The 16,108-nt window shown below is 30.9% G+C and overlaps 3 protein-coding genes across 5 annotated transcripts in view; 2 read left to right on the top strand and 1 right to left on the bottom strand.

The window, feature by feature from the left end:
• LOC146997217 (uncharacterized) overlaps positions 1–16,108 on the top strand; it is a 440,254-nt gene that overhangs the window by 310,618 nt on the left and 113,528 nt on the right. The window lies entirely within an intron of this gene.
• The window catches only part of LOC146997220 (cullin-5-like), a 165,043-nt gene that overhangs the window by 132,604 nt on the left and 16,331 nt on the right, over positions 1–16,108 (top strand). The gene's annotated exons all lie outside the window — the stretch shown is intronic.
• Positions 1,795–16,108, bottom strand: part of LOC146997219 (uncharacterized) — a 60,073-nt gene continuing 45,759 nt past the window's right edge. For 2 of the 3 annotated variants that reach the window (XM_085817010.1, XM_085817009.1), the window contains exons 4-5: positions 15,449–15,568; positions 1,795–3,077 (exon numbers count right to left, since the gene is read on the bottom strand). In XM_085817010.1, the coding sequence (XP_085673136.1) occupies positions 1,937–3,077; positions 15,449–15,568 (1,261 nt within the window). In that variant the 3' untranslated portion in view covers positions 1,795–1,936. The remainder of the gene's footprint in view (positions 3,078–15,448; positions 15,569–16,108) is intronic. The other variant, XR_015041209.1, reaches the window with a different exon arrangement.

The following is a 16,108-nucleotide window of genomic DNA, read 5'->3' as shown; positions in this document are numbered from 1 at the left end:
AGTAGGTTGAGTCGTTCTTCATTAGTTTGCGATGATTTCAGTTTTCTTCGTAATGCTCGTGTTTTGTGTTTGACTTAGCGGAGTTCTTTCGACACCAGTTGATTTTTATAATGGGTATTGATGATCTTTTGAAGAAGGTACGTTCGTAGGTATCTTGAAACTTTCTGATAAGTTCCTTGGTAATATTATTAAGTTCTGTTTTGGTTGTACACAGAATAATAGCATTTAGAAAGTCATTTGAAATTGGATTGAACTTTTGTTGAAATTTCTTTTTTTTTTTTTGTTATTATTGATTTTAAATCTGGTAAGTGCAGTAAATGACGTATATTCAGTTATATCAAAAGAGATATATTTGTTATAAGATTCGGTATGTTCATCTAGTATTGATCTGTTGTTAATTTTATTATCAAGATGTGTTGTAGAAATAAGAAGATCAGTCCAATAATTATTGTAGGTATTATCAAAGGTAGGTCGGTCAGTAAAATGATTATGTAGAATGAGATTGTTTGCATTTAAAAATTCTTCAAGTATTTCTCCTCTGTGGTCTCCTCTGATCGGTTTGTAAGTATCCCCATTAAGTACTATGGGAGTTAAAGTCTCCACAAAAAACATGCGGACTATTATTATTGTTGTAAGATTTCATTTAGTATGGATAAGGTTTGATTTGGATTTTTGACGGAGATATATAGATACTAGTAATAAGAAGCTGAGATGCATTAGTATTGATTGAAATTGTGATTATATCTCGAGTATTAATAATTATTGTAGAATTCCATTTATTGTTTGGAATGAATATGGCTGTACGAGGAGATAAAACACCCGTTGAAGCATGACGTTGAATAATTGCCCAGTTATTTGGACTTCTTCCTAATTTGCCAGTGATGCAATAATGTTCTTGATTTATAATAAAATCTGCCAGATAATCTACTTGATACTGACATAGTTGGTCGGTGGCGGTCTTTGCTCTTTGAAGATTTATTTTGAGAAAGCGGATGCCATTGTTATTCTTTTTATTGATGGAAAGGGTCTATAGATAGTCTGCAGGATCTTGCATTATTGTTGATAATATGTATTGGATTTTACTCGTCTAACTTTTGTTTGATATGTGGACCAGGAAATAGCTAAAGCTGGATGTTTACAGTCAAATTTTGTTTCATACTTTTTATTGTTAATCCAACAGATTATGCAGGACGGAGTTTGGGAATAACAGCAAGAAACATATTTTCCGCCGTAGAATGAGCATTTTGGTTGGTTTGTCTTATGAGAGAAATCCTGACAGACTTGACATCTGCGTACACCGATAAACTCGGTTATTTTATTGGTGCGCCATCCAATATATATTTGTTTTTTACTCATAAAATTTTGGAAAGTTTGACCGTGACATTTTATGATCCATTTATCGATATTATTTTGATAATTCAGTTTAAATAAAGGCCTTAGGTGGGAAATATTTGATTATGTTTCTTGGGCTATAATTTGAATCAGTTCATCAGAGTTGAAATTTTTTGGAGTATTATGAATTGTGCATTTTGGTATTGTGGCTTCCGGAAGTTTTACGTTAACTATATCTTTTGCAACTGTTTTGGCAATGAGGTTATAGCTGATTTTTTCTATACCTTCTGGCTTATGACAGTGTATTGCAAAGCTTCCTTGAAGAAAGGTGTTTATTCTTTTGACGTTGATATTTAATGCTTGCAGTGGTATTATTTGCAGTGGTATATGATTTATTTGTTCTATTTTTCTTTTTCGGGTCTTGCTTCGTTTGGTCATTAAATCAATCGTTCTACAGTCGTTATCCAGTTCTGGCTCTTTTCGCAGTTCATCCGGTTTCCTTTTCGGGTTTGACAGTTCTTTTCCGGTTCCTGCTGGTTTTGCAGATTTGGATTATTTTCCGTTTTTTGCTTCTTTTCCAGGTATTGCGTCTTTTCTGACTCATCTATCTTTCCAGTTCTGGCATCTTTTCCGGCTCTTGCTTCTTTTCCATTTTTTGCATTTTTTCCAGTTTCTTCTTCTTTTTCAGTTCTTCTTTGTTTTTTAGTTTTTGCATTTTTTCCAGTTTCTTCTGCCTTTTCAGTTCTTCTTTGTTCACTTGTTTTTGTATCTCTTCCAGTTGTTTCTCTATTTTCAGTTCTTCTTTCTTTTCTAGTTTTTGTATCTCTTCCAGTTTTTTTTTGTTTTTCAGTTCTTCTTTCTTTTCTAGTTTTTGAATCCATTCCAGTGTTTGCTTCTTTTTCAGTTCTTGCTTCTTTTCTAGTTTCTGTTGCTTCTCCAGTTTTTGTTTGTTTTTCAGTTCTTCCTTTTTTTCCAGTTTTTGCTTCTTTTTCTGCTTTTTCAGTTCTTCTTTGTTTTTTAGTTTTTGCATTTTTTCCAGTTCCTTCTGCCTTTTCAGTTCTTCTTTGTTCACTTGTTTTTGCATCTCTTCTAGTAGTTTCTCCATTTTCAGTTCTTCTTTCTTTTCTAGTTTTTGTATCTCTTCCAGTTTTTTCTTGTTTTTCAGTTCTTCTTTCTTCTCTAGTTTTTGAATCCATTCCAGTGTTTGCTTCTTTTTCAGTTCTTGCTTCTTTTCTAGTTTCTGTTGCTTCTCCAGTTTTTGTTTGTTTTTCAGTTCTTCCTTCTTTTCCAGTTTTTGCTTCTTTTTCTGCTCTTGTTTCATTTTCAGTTCTTGCTTCTTTTCCATTTTTTGCTTCGCTTCCTGCTCTTGCTTCGTTTTCAGTTCTTGCTTCTTTTCCAGTTCTTGTATCTTCTCCGGTTCTTGCTTCTTTTCTAGTTTTTGTATCTTTTCCAGCTTTTGCTTCTTTTCTAGTTTTTGTGTCAATTCCAGTTTTTTCTTGTTTTTCAGTTCTTGCTTCTTTTCCAGTTTCTCCTTCTTTTCCGGTTCTTCCTTTTTATTCAGTTCTTGTTTCTTTTCCAGTTCTTGCTTCTTTTGCAGTTTCTCCTTCTTTTCCGGTTCTTCCTTTTTATTCAGTTCTTGTTTCTTTTCCAGTTCTTGCATTTTTTCCGGTTCTCGCTTCTTTTCTAGTTCTCTCTCGGTTTCCAGTTTTTGCTCCTTTTCATGATCACAAGGAGGGTTTTCCAATCTACAAAATAATCAGTATATCTTTATTTCAGTAGTAAAAAAGTGAAAGTAATGCAACGACGATCACGTTTAACATGTACAACACTTTAATATTTAGATACTATATAACACTTTGGGCTCAGTTTCATAGGGAAAAATCTCCCCGTAGATTTATTGCCTGACAGAATATTTTTCTACAAAGGGCGAATTGGTTGTTTTCGTTATAAGGACCTAAAGCCAAGCAGAGAAGTTAAAGAATTTGGCGTGATTTGTATGCAATAAGCGACCACCATGAATCTCACGTAGAGTGTGATAATTTGCAAAGTTTCAGTGCCTTACTTTTCCTTACTTAATTTTTACATAAGTTGTAATAATAATAATAGTAATAATAAACAGGTGGCTTAAAAACAGAGGGAAACAATGGGGAAAATTGCAAAATAGGAGAAAAAAAGGAAACTGAAATCAAAAATGAAACAACTACAAAAAAAAAAAAAGGATGGAAAAAGCATCTTAGAAGATATACACGTAACGTTCTTTCTGAATCAGAAAAACCTGTATTTAAACGAGTATAAGTTTGAGAGCTTTAGATTCATTTAGGTTTTGAATCAATTACTATTTCTTACGCTTGCTAGATATTTTAAATTTCTTCAATTTTTGTATAATTTACTTACGTATTTTGTATTTTAACCTTTTCTTATTATTATCCCAGTAGAGGTAACCTTACACATCATTACATTATCTCCGAGTTTCCTCATTTAAGTCATCTTTCTCTCAGAAGAATCCCTTTGCATCGCTGGCTGCACAGGTTTCAAATTTTCTCTTGTTATTCCAAATTCGGAAAATATTGCTGGTCTATTTCGTCGTCCAGCAGAGCAGCACTAGGAGTTTTGCCACCATTTGTTTTCAATTGAAAATTTTATTCTCATTCTTCAGTTACATTCTTTAAGTTTTAATTATTTATACAGGAAGAAAGAAAGAAATCAAACACAGTAAAACAAATTAGGAAAAGAAATATCTGTTTTCTCCTATATTTATTGTTCCCTGTAATTTCTTTTGCCTGTTCCATTAAATTTATTGAAGGAAAATTTGCTAAGTTTTTCAAAATGTATTTCCTAAATCCTTATGCGAATTAAGCCTTTCTGAGCGTTTCGGCTAATGGCCGAAATCACTTTAATGGCTTTCACAATGTAATGTTTGAATATTGACAGCTGCCTATACTGAAATATTTTCTCCATTGTCCTCGAAAAAAGAAGTATTAAAGTTCCAGGAGATTTTACAATGAAGGACACACATTTCTTATTTGAAGGGCAAGAGGAAAAAATAAGATATTTTCGGATGGGAATATGTAGTATTGTAAACACCGTGTTTGTAAATTTCATCATATAGTAGCAACACTTGAGTCATAAGTAATTATGCACATATATGAGAGAGACGACATCGAGGAAAAATGAAATGGCAAAACAGGGCCGAAACAACTTTCCTGGCCGGTACAAACAACACAAAACACAAGAAAGAACGGACACCAATTATGCTTAGCACAAGAGAAATTAAAAAATAGGAACAAAATTAGACACTTATGGACCTCAAAGAAGGTGTTCGAAATTACGACCTGCACCCTGATGCAGGTATCACATCTCTCGCACATCGACCATAAGATGTTCTGGAAAATACTGTGCATCCTCAGGACTTTCCCAGCAGCTGCCACGATATGTGCCACAAGTTCCTGTTGGACTTCTAACAGGGGTTTCGTGCACGAATGTGTTGAATTACCCCGACCGGAAGTGATAATGCAAGTGAGGTCTCGTGATCTTGCTGAACAATGCACTGGACTACCCCTACCAAACCCATGTTTAGGATACTTTCCTAAGGAACTTTCGAATACTTTCTTTGATGACAATCCAATGTTTTTGTTCTTATTTCTTAGTTTTCGCTGCGCTAAGAATAATAAAGAAATATCTTTACACTGTTCGTACCCTATTTTTCTTGTGTTGTCTCTCGTCACTATAGCGCCAGGAAAGCGTTTCCGACCATGCATTGCAATAAACGATTATATATATATATAATTTATTTCCTAAACAATATTGATTAATTGATTATATTATCTCCTATGTTTAATTAAAGTAGAATTATTTTAAAAGAGTGAATCCATACTGGTAAGTTATATTTCGAAATATGTTTTGAAGTAATTTGAAAGCAAAATGTTAATAATGTTTTTGGTTAATAATGTTAATAATGTTTAGCAAAATGCAAAATGTTAATAATGGGGACTAGAGTTAAATCATCATGAAGAATAAAATTTCAATTGTAAAAGGAAAATTAAAACCATGTAATCATTGTCATTGATCGGAAATTAATTGACTTTTCAATGGGAACAAACCAACTCCCATTCAACGAACAATAATTGATAAAAATACGTAAATACGAAGGTGTTTCGTCTTTACTCGAGTTATAAGTTAAAGCCGAACCGGCAATTCTAGTCAGGCCAAATATCTCCGCGAATAGAAGGGATTATGATCCAATGCTTATACTCAAAGAACTTATTCTTATGAAGCAATTTAGTCAATTCAATTTGGAGTAGAAAGCAAAATCTGTAGAGAAATTCGATATAACCCGAGTAACCGTCCCCGACACCTTCATGTTTATGCATTTGAGTTCTATATTATTTTTAAAAATTAAACATTGGAAATTCAATTTGGAGTAAAAAGCAAAATCTGTAGAGAAAGCCGATATAACCCGAGTAACCGTCCCCGACTCCTTCATGTTTATGCTTTTGAGTTCTATATTATTTGTAAAAATTAAACATTGGAAATTGTTATTATGAAATCGAATTCAAAGTAAAGTTGAAATAAACATAGAAGATTACAAAATAAGATAAATAATGCAAAGTTTGTAAAAACAAATCAAAGACAATATAAAGTAATATAAAAAAATGTAAAAAATAATATATAATAAGAACAGTGAATGTACATGAAGATATAAAGGCCAGAAAAGGTATTAAGTAACTTACATTCTTTCTAGTGGGGGAGTTGGCAAAGTATTCTCTTCATGTCTGACTCATAAGTGTTGGGTGTCCGAAAATTCTTAGCGGCAGTGGGGGCTTTGAATAATATCAGTCGGTAAGACTTGGGTGAAGTAATTTATGGTAGTGGGTTGGACTCGGAATTCTTGAGGGATGTATTATGTGGAGTTCTTATTTGAGGGAGAATGTCTGTTAAGATTTTTTTGAAAATACTAGTGAATGGAAATTAATTAATTTCTGGCTAATTGTCGTGTCGCAATGATTAAGAATTTAAGAAAGGAAAAAAGGAATTTTTCACTGTCCAAGAGCTATTAGACAGACTAAAGTCATGAAATAGGCCCATTTTTTTAGTAACAGTATAGTAACAGCATGAGTCTGAAGACAATTAGGTTTTTACAATATATACAATTGAGTAATTACACTATATACAAATCCTTCAACTGATAGTCATCCAACTTATACCGCCTTCTCAGGTTTAGGAACAAATTATCATATCCCTATCAGTTACATGATTTAGGGTGAGTATTTAACGCCTGCTCTTTTAAGGCAATGGTTGATAAATTGAATGGGTATTAGATTATTTTTGAGAATTTTAATAAGGAGCAAAATTTCGCGTTGTAAATCTATTGTATCTGTCCATATAATTTTAATTCGTTGTATTTGATTAATTATAGTATTGTTAATTACTTTTTTGGATATGTTGGAGTTCCAATTTATTAATTTGTTAGTACTGAAATTGAAGTTTCTTGTTTTGTCAAAAAGTAAAATTTTTTTGTAGTTAATGATTTGAAGATCTAGAAAGTCTATGCTATTTTGTGAATTATTAGTTTTATTAAGTGTAAGACAATTCGGATAAATCTCGGAGTGTTCAATTTTATCAAAATTATTAATTGTAATAAGGTCATCAATATATCTGTAGGTGTGTTTGTAGTAATTTAACTCTTGTGGTTGTAGATTTTTTTCGAAGTTAAAGTCTTTGACAAATAAAAAGATATTACAGATCGAGGTGCTGGAATGTAAGCCCATTGGCAATCCTCTGACTTGTTTAAAAATTTGATTTTGAAACTTGATGTAGTTATGAAAAAGTGTGCATTTTAGGTAGGTTTCCCATTTGTCAAGAGTCATGATATTGAGCATATCAGGGAAGAGTTTAGTTAGATCAAGTAGACTGGTATAGATTTCTTCTAGAGGAAGTGAGGTATATAAGTTTTCAAAGTCATAGCAATTAATGTTTTGGATGTTAATGGTTTGAATAGTATTAATGACAGGAGTGTTATTATGAATGATCCAGGATTGTTATGATTAGTGTTACAATCATTGAAAATAAATTTACAGATTTTATTAAGTTGAATTGAAAAATAATAGTCTACATTTTTCTTGTAATTTATTAGTTCCATTAGCAATAAATCTGAATTTTAATTGTGTTTTATGGAATTTGGGAATCGCATAAAGATTAGTAAATCTGTTGTAGTTTGCATTGAAAGTAATATTGAGTTTCTTATGAAAAGTTTTAAACCTGTTTATTATAGATGTTTCTGTAAGGTTGGCTAATTGATAAGTAGTCGCGTTGAGAAGTTCTTTATGAATAATTTCTGCGTAGAATTGTTTTCATATAATGCTAAAGTTATTAGTTGTTTAACTATTTTTGTAATAGTAAAGAGCTGTTTTAATTTTTTAATATCTGATGTAAGTTGCGACCAATTCAGTGTACTTTTAAACTTGAGGTGACTGATTTCGGTGGATATGCGTTGAAGAATTTTGGCTTTCCATTTTTATAAGGTATCTATGGGTAAATTCAGTTGATAGCTTGCTTTAACTATAACTTTGTTGATGTTGTTTTCGAAAGTCTTGTAACAGAAATTTGTAGTCATGTTTCTGACTGGTCTAAATTTTGTACCATAACTCATTAGTGTTTTAAGTTGATGGTTCTGTATGATATTCAGGTTGCCAGTAATTATGCGCTGGTGATGAGAATCCACGTAATTGCTGTAAATTGGTGTCTTACAATGTCATTCTGCTGTTTCATCTATTTCATGGTGGTTAGTCAGCAAGTTGCTTAAGGTCCTTTGATATTTAAATGCAACCATAGTTAATGTATCAACTGCGGGGAAGTAATCTTTACAATCTCTGATGATTCTTGAGAAATGAATATTGTCAAACTGCGGATGTAGAAAATTGACTTTAAAATAAATTTTGCGTTGAGTGAGACTATTAGAGAGTCCGAAAAAACTAAAATCGAGAATCATGTCTTTAATGATTTGTGTGTCGTCGTAGCTTTATTGAATGAATTTTTTTAGTTTGATAAGGAATTTATTAGTACAGGAGTGTAACAGTTGAGAGGTTTCTTGGGAAAGTTGTCTGAGTCAAAGAAACATTTCAATTGTTTTTTCAATGCAAATGTATCCAAAGTGGATAAAAATCTCGCATTATTTTTTATTTTGCTTCCTCTTATTCCTCTCTGCGTTTTGTTGCTGTAGTGCTTAAATTGGCTGAAAATAGACTTCTTAGAAGTATCTCTATGACTATGTATATAAGTGTTAAGTCCATATGGATAAAGTGAACGTTGTTTTAGTATATAGAGAGATTCCTGAAAAATTCGTGTTTTGTGATTGGGTATTATATCTAGTATCTGAAGTTGAATAGAGTTGAAGTCATGGTGTTTAAAGTGCTCTAATTCTGCTGTATTGAGTTGTGATGGTGTACTTATTTTAATGCTATTTTTTGTGCGTTGAATGTTTTGATTTAAGCTCTATGGTTATTGATTCGAAAGTTAAGATTGTTTTTAGTCTGTCCTATATATTTTATATGTCAAGTGCCGCATGTAATCATGTAAATACAGTTAAATGTTTTTCATAAAAATTGTATTTTGGGTTTATCTGTAGCAGGCATGGCGTTAAATTTTCAAGTTTTTCATCTAGTGGAATGACATTAAATGATTTCAATTTCAGATAAACTAGCAAGATATAAAAGTAAGGAGGCTGCTAACCTTCAATACAGTAAAGTTTTTGTATAAGAACTTTATAAAACTTAAAAATTAAAATATTAAGAAAGAAGAATGGTGGTAATATATAAAGTGGGTACATTAGGCAAGCGATAAATAGCGCTAATAGCTGCTATTTAGCATATCCAATGTTGTATGATCTTAAATTCATTAAGTGCGAAAAGAAGTTACAATTACTTGCGCAATTGCTGCAAAGTTAGTTAATAATAATTTATTTCCTAAACAATATTGATTAATTGATTATATTATCTCCTATGTTTAATTAAAGTAGAATTATTTTAAAAGACTGAATCCATACTGGTAAGTTATATTTCGAAATATGTTTTGAAGTAATTTGAAAGCAAAATGTTAATAATGTTTTTGGTTAATAATGTTAATAATGTTTAGCAAAATGCAAAATGTTAATAATGGGGACTAGAGTTAAATCATCATGAAGAATAAAATTTCAATTGTAAAAGGAAAATTAAAACCATGTAATCATTGTCATTGATCGGAAATTAATTGACTTTTCAATGGGAACAAACCAACTCCCATTCAACGAACAATAATTGATAAAAATACGTAAATACGAAGGTGTTTCGTCTTTACTCGAGTTATAAGTTAAAGCCGAACCGGCAATTCTAGTCAGGCCAAATATCTCCGCGAATAGAAGGGATTATGATCCAATGCTTATACTCAAAGAACTTATTCTTATGAAGCAATTTAGTCAATTCAATTTGGAGTAAAAAGCAAAATCTGTAGAGAAATTCGATATAACCCGAGTAACCGTCCCCGACACCTTCATGTTTATGCATTTGAGTTCTATATTATTTTTAAAAATTAAACATTGGAAATTCAATTTGGAGTAAAAAGCAAAATCTGTAGAGAAAGCCGATATAACCCGAGTAACCGTCCCCGACTCCTTCATGTTTATGCTTTTGAGTTCTATATTATTTGTAAAAATTAAACATTGGAAATTGTTATTATGAAATCGAATTCAAAGTAAAGTTGAAATAAACATAGAAGATTACAAAATAAGATAAATAATGCAAAGTTTGTAAAAACAAATCAAAGACAATATAAAGTAATATAAAAAAATGTAAAAAATAATATATAATAAGAACAGTGAATGTACATGAAGATATAAAGGCCAGAAAAGGTATTAAGTAACTTACATTCTTTCTAGTGGGGGAGTTGGCAAAGTATTCTCTTCATGTCTGACTCATAAGTGTTGGGTGTCCGAAAATTCTTAGCGGCAGTGGGGGCTTTGAATAATATCAGTCGGTAAGACTTGGGTGAAGTAATTTATGGTAGTGGGTTGGACTCGGAATTCTTGAGGGATGTATTTTGTGGAGTTCTTATTTGAGGGAGAATGTCTGTTAAGATTTTTTTGAAAATACTAGTGAATGGAAATTAATTAATTTCTGGCTAATTGTCGTGTCGCAATGATTAAGAATTTAAGAAAGGAAAAAAGGAATTTTTCACTGTCCAAGAGCTATTAGACAGACTAAAGTCATGAAATAGGCCCATTTTTTTAGTAACAGTATAGTAACAGCATGAGTCTGAAGACAATTAGGTTTTTACAATATATACAATTGAGTAATTACACTATATACAAATCCTTCAACTGATAGTCATCCAACTTATACCGCCTTCTCAGGTTTAGGAACAAATTATCATATCCCTATCAGTTACATGATTTAGGGTGAGTATTTAACGCCTGCTCTTTTAAGGCAATGGTTGATAAATTGAATGGGTATTAGATTATTTTTGAGAATTTTAATAAGGAGCAAAATTTCGCGTTGTAAATCTATTGTATCTGTCCATATAATTTTAATTCGTTGTATTTGATTAATTATAGTATTGTTAATTACTTTTTTGGATATGTTGGAGTTCCAATTTATTAATTTGTTAGTACTGAAATTGAAGTTTCTTGTTTTGTCAAAAAGTAAAATTTTTTTGTAGTTAATGATTTGAAGATCTAGAAAGTCTATGCTATTTTGTGAATTATTAGTTTTATTAAGTGTAAGACAATTCGGATAAATCTCGGAGTGTTCAATTTTATCAAAATTATTAATTGTAATAAGGTCATCAATATATCTGTAGGTGTGTTTGTAGTAATTTAACTCTTGTGGTTGTAGATTTTTTTCGAAGTTAAAGTCTTTGACAAATAAAAAGATATTACAGATCGAGGTGCTGGAATGTAAGCCCATTGGCAATCCTCTGACTTGTTTAAAAATTTGATTTTGAAACTTGATGTAGTTATGAAAAAGTGTGCATTTTAGGTAGGTTTCCCATTTGTCAAGAGTCATGATATTGAGCATATCAGGGAAGAGTTTAGTTAGATCAAGTAGACTGGTATAGATTTCTTCTAGAGGAAGTGAGGTATATAAGTTTTCAAAGTCATAGCAATTAATGTTTTGGATGTTAATGGTTTGAATAGTATTAATGACAGGAGTGTTATTATGAATGATCCAGGATTGTTATGATTAGTGTTACAATCATTGAAAATAAATTTACAGATTTTATTAAGTTGAATTGAAAAATAATAGTCTACATTTTTCTTGTAATTTATTAGTTCCATTAGCAATAAATCTGAATTTTAATTGTGTTTTATGGAATTTGGGAATCGCATAAAGATTAGTAAATCTGTTGTAGTTTGCATTGAAAGTAATATTGAGTTTCTTATGAAAAGTTTTAAACCTGTTTATTATAGATGTTTCTGTAAGGTTGGCTAATTGATAAGTAGTCGCGTTGAGAAGTTCTTTATGAATAATTTCTGCGTAGAATTGTTTTCATATAATGCTAAAGTTATTAGTTGTTTAACTATTTTTGTAATAGTAAAGAGCTGTTTTAATTTTTTAATATCTGATGTAAGTTGCGACCAATTCAGTGTACTTTTAAACTTGAGGTGACTGATTTCGGTGGATATGCGTTGAAGAATTTTGGCTTTCCATTTTTATAAGGTATCTATGGGTAAATTCAGTTGATAGCTTGCTTTAACTATAACTTTGTTGATGTTGTTTTCGAAAGTCTTGTAACAGAAATTTGTAGTCATGTTTCTGACTGGTCTAAATTTTGTACCATAACTCATTAGTGTTTTAAGTTGATGGTTCTGTATGATATTCAGGTTGCCAGTAATTATGCGCTGGTGATGAGAATCCACGTAATTGCTGTAAATTGGTGTCTTACAATGTCATTCTGCTGTTTCATCTATTTCATGGTGGTTAGTCAGCAAGTTGCTTAAGGTCCTTTGATATTTAAATGCAACCATAGTTAATGTATCAACTGCGGGGAAGTAATCTTTACAATCTCTGATGATTCTTGAGAAATGAATATTGTCAAACTGCGGATGTAGAAAATTGACTTTAAAATAAATTTTGCGTTGAGTGAGACTATTAGAGAGTCCGAAAAAACTAAAATCGAGAATCATGTCTTTAATGATTTGTGTGTCGTCGTAGCTTTATTGAATGAATTTTTTTAGTTTGATAAGGAATTTATTAGTACAGGAGTGTAACAGTTGAGAGGTTTCTTGGGAAAGTTGTCTGAGTCAAAGAAACATTTCAATTGTTTTTTCAATGCAAATGTATCCAAAGTGGATAAAAATCTCGCATTATTTTTTATTTTGCTTCCTCTTATTCCTCTCTGCGTTTTGTTGCTGTAGTGCTTAAATTGGCTGAAAATAGACTTCTTAGAAGTATCTCTATGACTATGTATATAAGTGTTAAGTCCATATGGATAAAGTGAACGTTGTTTTAGTATATAGAGAGATTCCTGAAAAATTCGTGTTTTGTGATTGGGTATTATATCTAGTATCTGAAGTTGAATAGAGTTGAAGTCATGGTGTTTAAAGTGCTCTAATTCTGCTGTATTGAGTTGTGATGGTGTACTTATTTTAATGCTATTTTTTGTGCGTTGAATGTTTTGATTTAAGCTCTATGGTTATTGATTCGAAAGTTAAGATTGTTTTTAGTCTGTCCTATATATTTTATATGTCAAGTGCCGCATGTAATCATGTAAATACAGTTAAATGTTTTTCATAAAAATTGTATTTTGGGTTTATCTGTAGCAGGCATGGCGTTAAATTTTCAAGTTTTTCATCTAGTGGAATGACATTAAATGATTTCAATTTCAGATAAACTAGCAAGATATAAAAGTAAGGAGGCTGCTAACCTTCAATACAGTAAAGTTTTTGTATAAGAACTTTATAAAACTTAAAAATTAAAATATTAAGAAAGAAGAATGGTGGTAATATATAAAGTGGGTACATTAGGCAAGCGATAAATAGCGCTAATAGCTGCTATTTAGCATATCCAATGTTGTATGATCTTAAATTCATTAAGTGCGAAAAGAAGTTACAATTACTTGCGCAATTGCTGCAAAGTTAGTTAATAATAATTTATTTCCTAAACAATATTGATTAATTGATTATATTATCTCCTAAGTTTAATTAAAGTAGAATTATTTTAAAAGAGTGAATCCATACTGGTAAGTTATATTTCGAAAGATGTTTTGAAGTAATTTGAAAGCAAAATGTTAATAATGTTTTAACGGGGACTAGAGTTAAATCATCATGAAGAATAAAATTTCAATTGTAAAAGGAAAATCATATATATATATATATATATATATATATATAATCTTTATATATATATATATATATATGTTACCGTGAAAGACCGAAATTGGAGAATGTCGACTTTCACCGGAGAATGTCAACATTCACCAAATACGTCGGTGAAAGATCGAATATTGCATTACATTCTTGTACATTCGGACCCTCACCGGTGTATGTCGACACTCACGGATGTGTTCTGGTGTAGGTTGAAAAGAGAGGAGTATATGTACACGCTGTCATTGCAAAAGGAAGTGTTCCACAAATAAATGCTGTCGTAAAAGCAAGGGCCTCTTGTGCAATTGAAAGTGTCATAAGAGTTTAAGTTTTTGCAATAAATAAGATTTGAATCACGTAATTTTGTAAGTTTTAAACTTCTATTATTTTCCTTTCGCATTTTGAATGTACAGTGTGTTTTAAGTTCTTACATTCTTAAGTTCTTAATTTAAGTGCGTTTTTTCGTGACCGAATTACAGAGAAAATATAATATTCTTATGTGTTCAACATTCACCATTAGTAGATGGTGAATGTTGACATTTACCGGTGTAAGTCAGAAATAAGAGTATTTGGAAAATATTTCGGACATACAACAAGCGACTACGTGAATGTTGACATTCACCGGTGAAAGTCGACATTCTCCAGATTTCGGCGTTTCACCATAACATATATACGATAAACGTATATATATAGATATATATGTAAATGTGTGTGTGTGTGAATTAATGTTAGGAATTCTGATCGCACATATTGATCTATAATACAGAGCAAATTTGGCAGATGAATAAGATAAAATATTCAGATTTATTTCAATTCATATTTGCGGCTCCAATTCATTTGAAATTCTAAACCTACCTATTTCTAGAATATTTATATTTCTCATATTGTTGGAATAGGAAGAAAGTAGCACGACGTCGTGTCAGCGGTGACAGAGATAGAAAAAAATGTGCATAGTTCGACAACATTGTGGCTTAGTAAGAGAAATATTTGATTCAGGAAATTTAAATTCCCGCTTAGCTAGGTCATCATCTTTATGTAAATCATGTGATGGGGATATATATATCTACATAAATATATTTTAATTAATTAATTTTTATTTTTTAATTTTCTATTAATTCAAAATTATTTAATATTATATGTTAAAAAAATAATTACAATGAAAAGTTGGAATCTGGAAATTTTTATTATGTTTGATGAGTACATTCTCAAAACTCGAGCTAAATAATATTCTAAATCTCTGTAAATCTAGAAATATATAGTCTAACAGAAACAGATGAAGAGAACAATTTATATTAGATTTGTTCGGAATAGAGTATAGGATGGATTTCAGTGTTTACGTAATTTGTTTTACATACATATATATTATTATTTATAAACATAAAGTCCTTTTTGTCTTTGTTACTCTAATTATATCAACTATTTGACATTCAACAACTAACTTCATAACAACTTCTCATTCACAAATTTTACAAACTTGCCGTTTAAACACGTGTATTTTGTATATTAGCTTTCTGTTTAGATATTTCATTAGTTAATGCAATAACGTTTCCTCATAATCAAAAGGTATGACAATAAATTTGAATTCTTCACAATAGGATTTTCCATCTTAAACATTTATAATATATTTTTGTAATGAAGGAATGAAAAAAACATTAAGCATTATAAATCTGAAAACGTATTATTTTCCAGACCAGCGTTTTTGTCAAAAAATTATTAAAGGTATAATTAAACTGGACCTGAAACATTATGTTTTGTTTTATTATTTTTTCCGAAAAGACTTACGTTTCCGACACGTATTGCAATCTTAAACATTGGGGATCCAATTCTTCTAGTAGTTGATCGCTGAAGTATAATCCTGCTTCTCCTTCTTCTTCTTCAAATATACGTCGATAATTATTTGCGCTGAAATATTTTTATTTTATTAAATATATATGTTCATATGTTTGAATTCATTAATTTAATAAATGATTACTTATACGTTTTTTGTCAAAAGTAGTAAGTTACAGTTTGCGAGCATTTTTACAGATTGTCAAAGATTTTTAAACACTCAATGTTCCACGAAGAAAATATCTTTACGTATTCAAAATCTTTTAAAAACAAAAAAATGGAAATGAATATTCCTCTTATTAGCCTAAATTCCATTATGAGGATATACAGGTATAATAGGAAATGAAGCTGCTGGCACCAACAGCTCAGGATGCCATATTAAAAGGTCTGATTGACATCTATCATCTCAAATCAAACCATGCAATCAGGAAAAAATTTTCCAAACACGTTTTAATAAAATAACAAACAGGATGGGACGAGACAGATACAAGAAGATTGCTCGACGGTTACCTCCCGCAAGTATCCCTATAAAGAATAAATTTTTTTCTCCAATTAGATTGGCAACAAGTCATGGAAAGTTCCCATTTTATTACCAGAGATTCTTAAGAAGCACGT

This window comes from Stegodyphus dumicola, chromosome 5, assembly GCF_044657685.1.
Source record: "Stegodyphus dumicola isolate Sdum_Otavi_A_Nest chromosome 5, ASM4465768v1".
Classification (NCBI taxonomy): domain Eukaryota; kingdom Metazoa; phylum Arthropoda; class Arachnida; order Araneae; family Eresidae; genus Stegodyphus; species Stegodyphus dumicola.
This window is presented reverse-complemented; position numbering and strand designations above follow the sequence as displayed.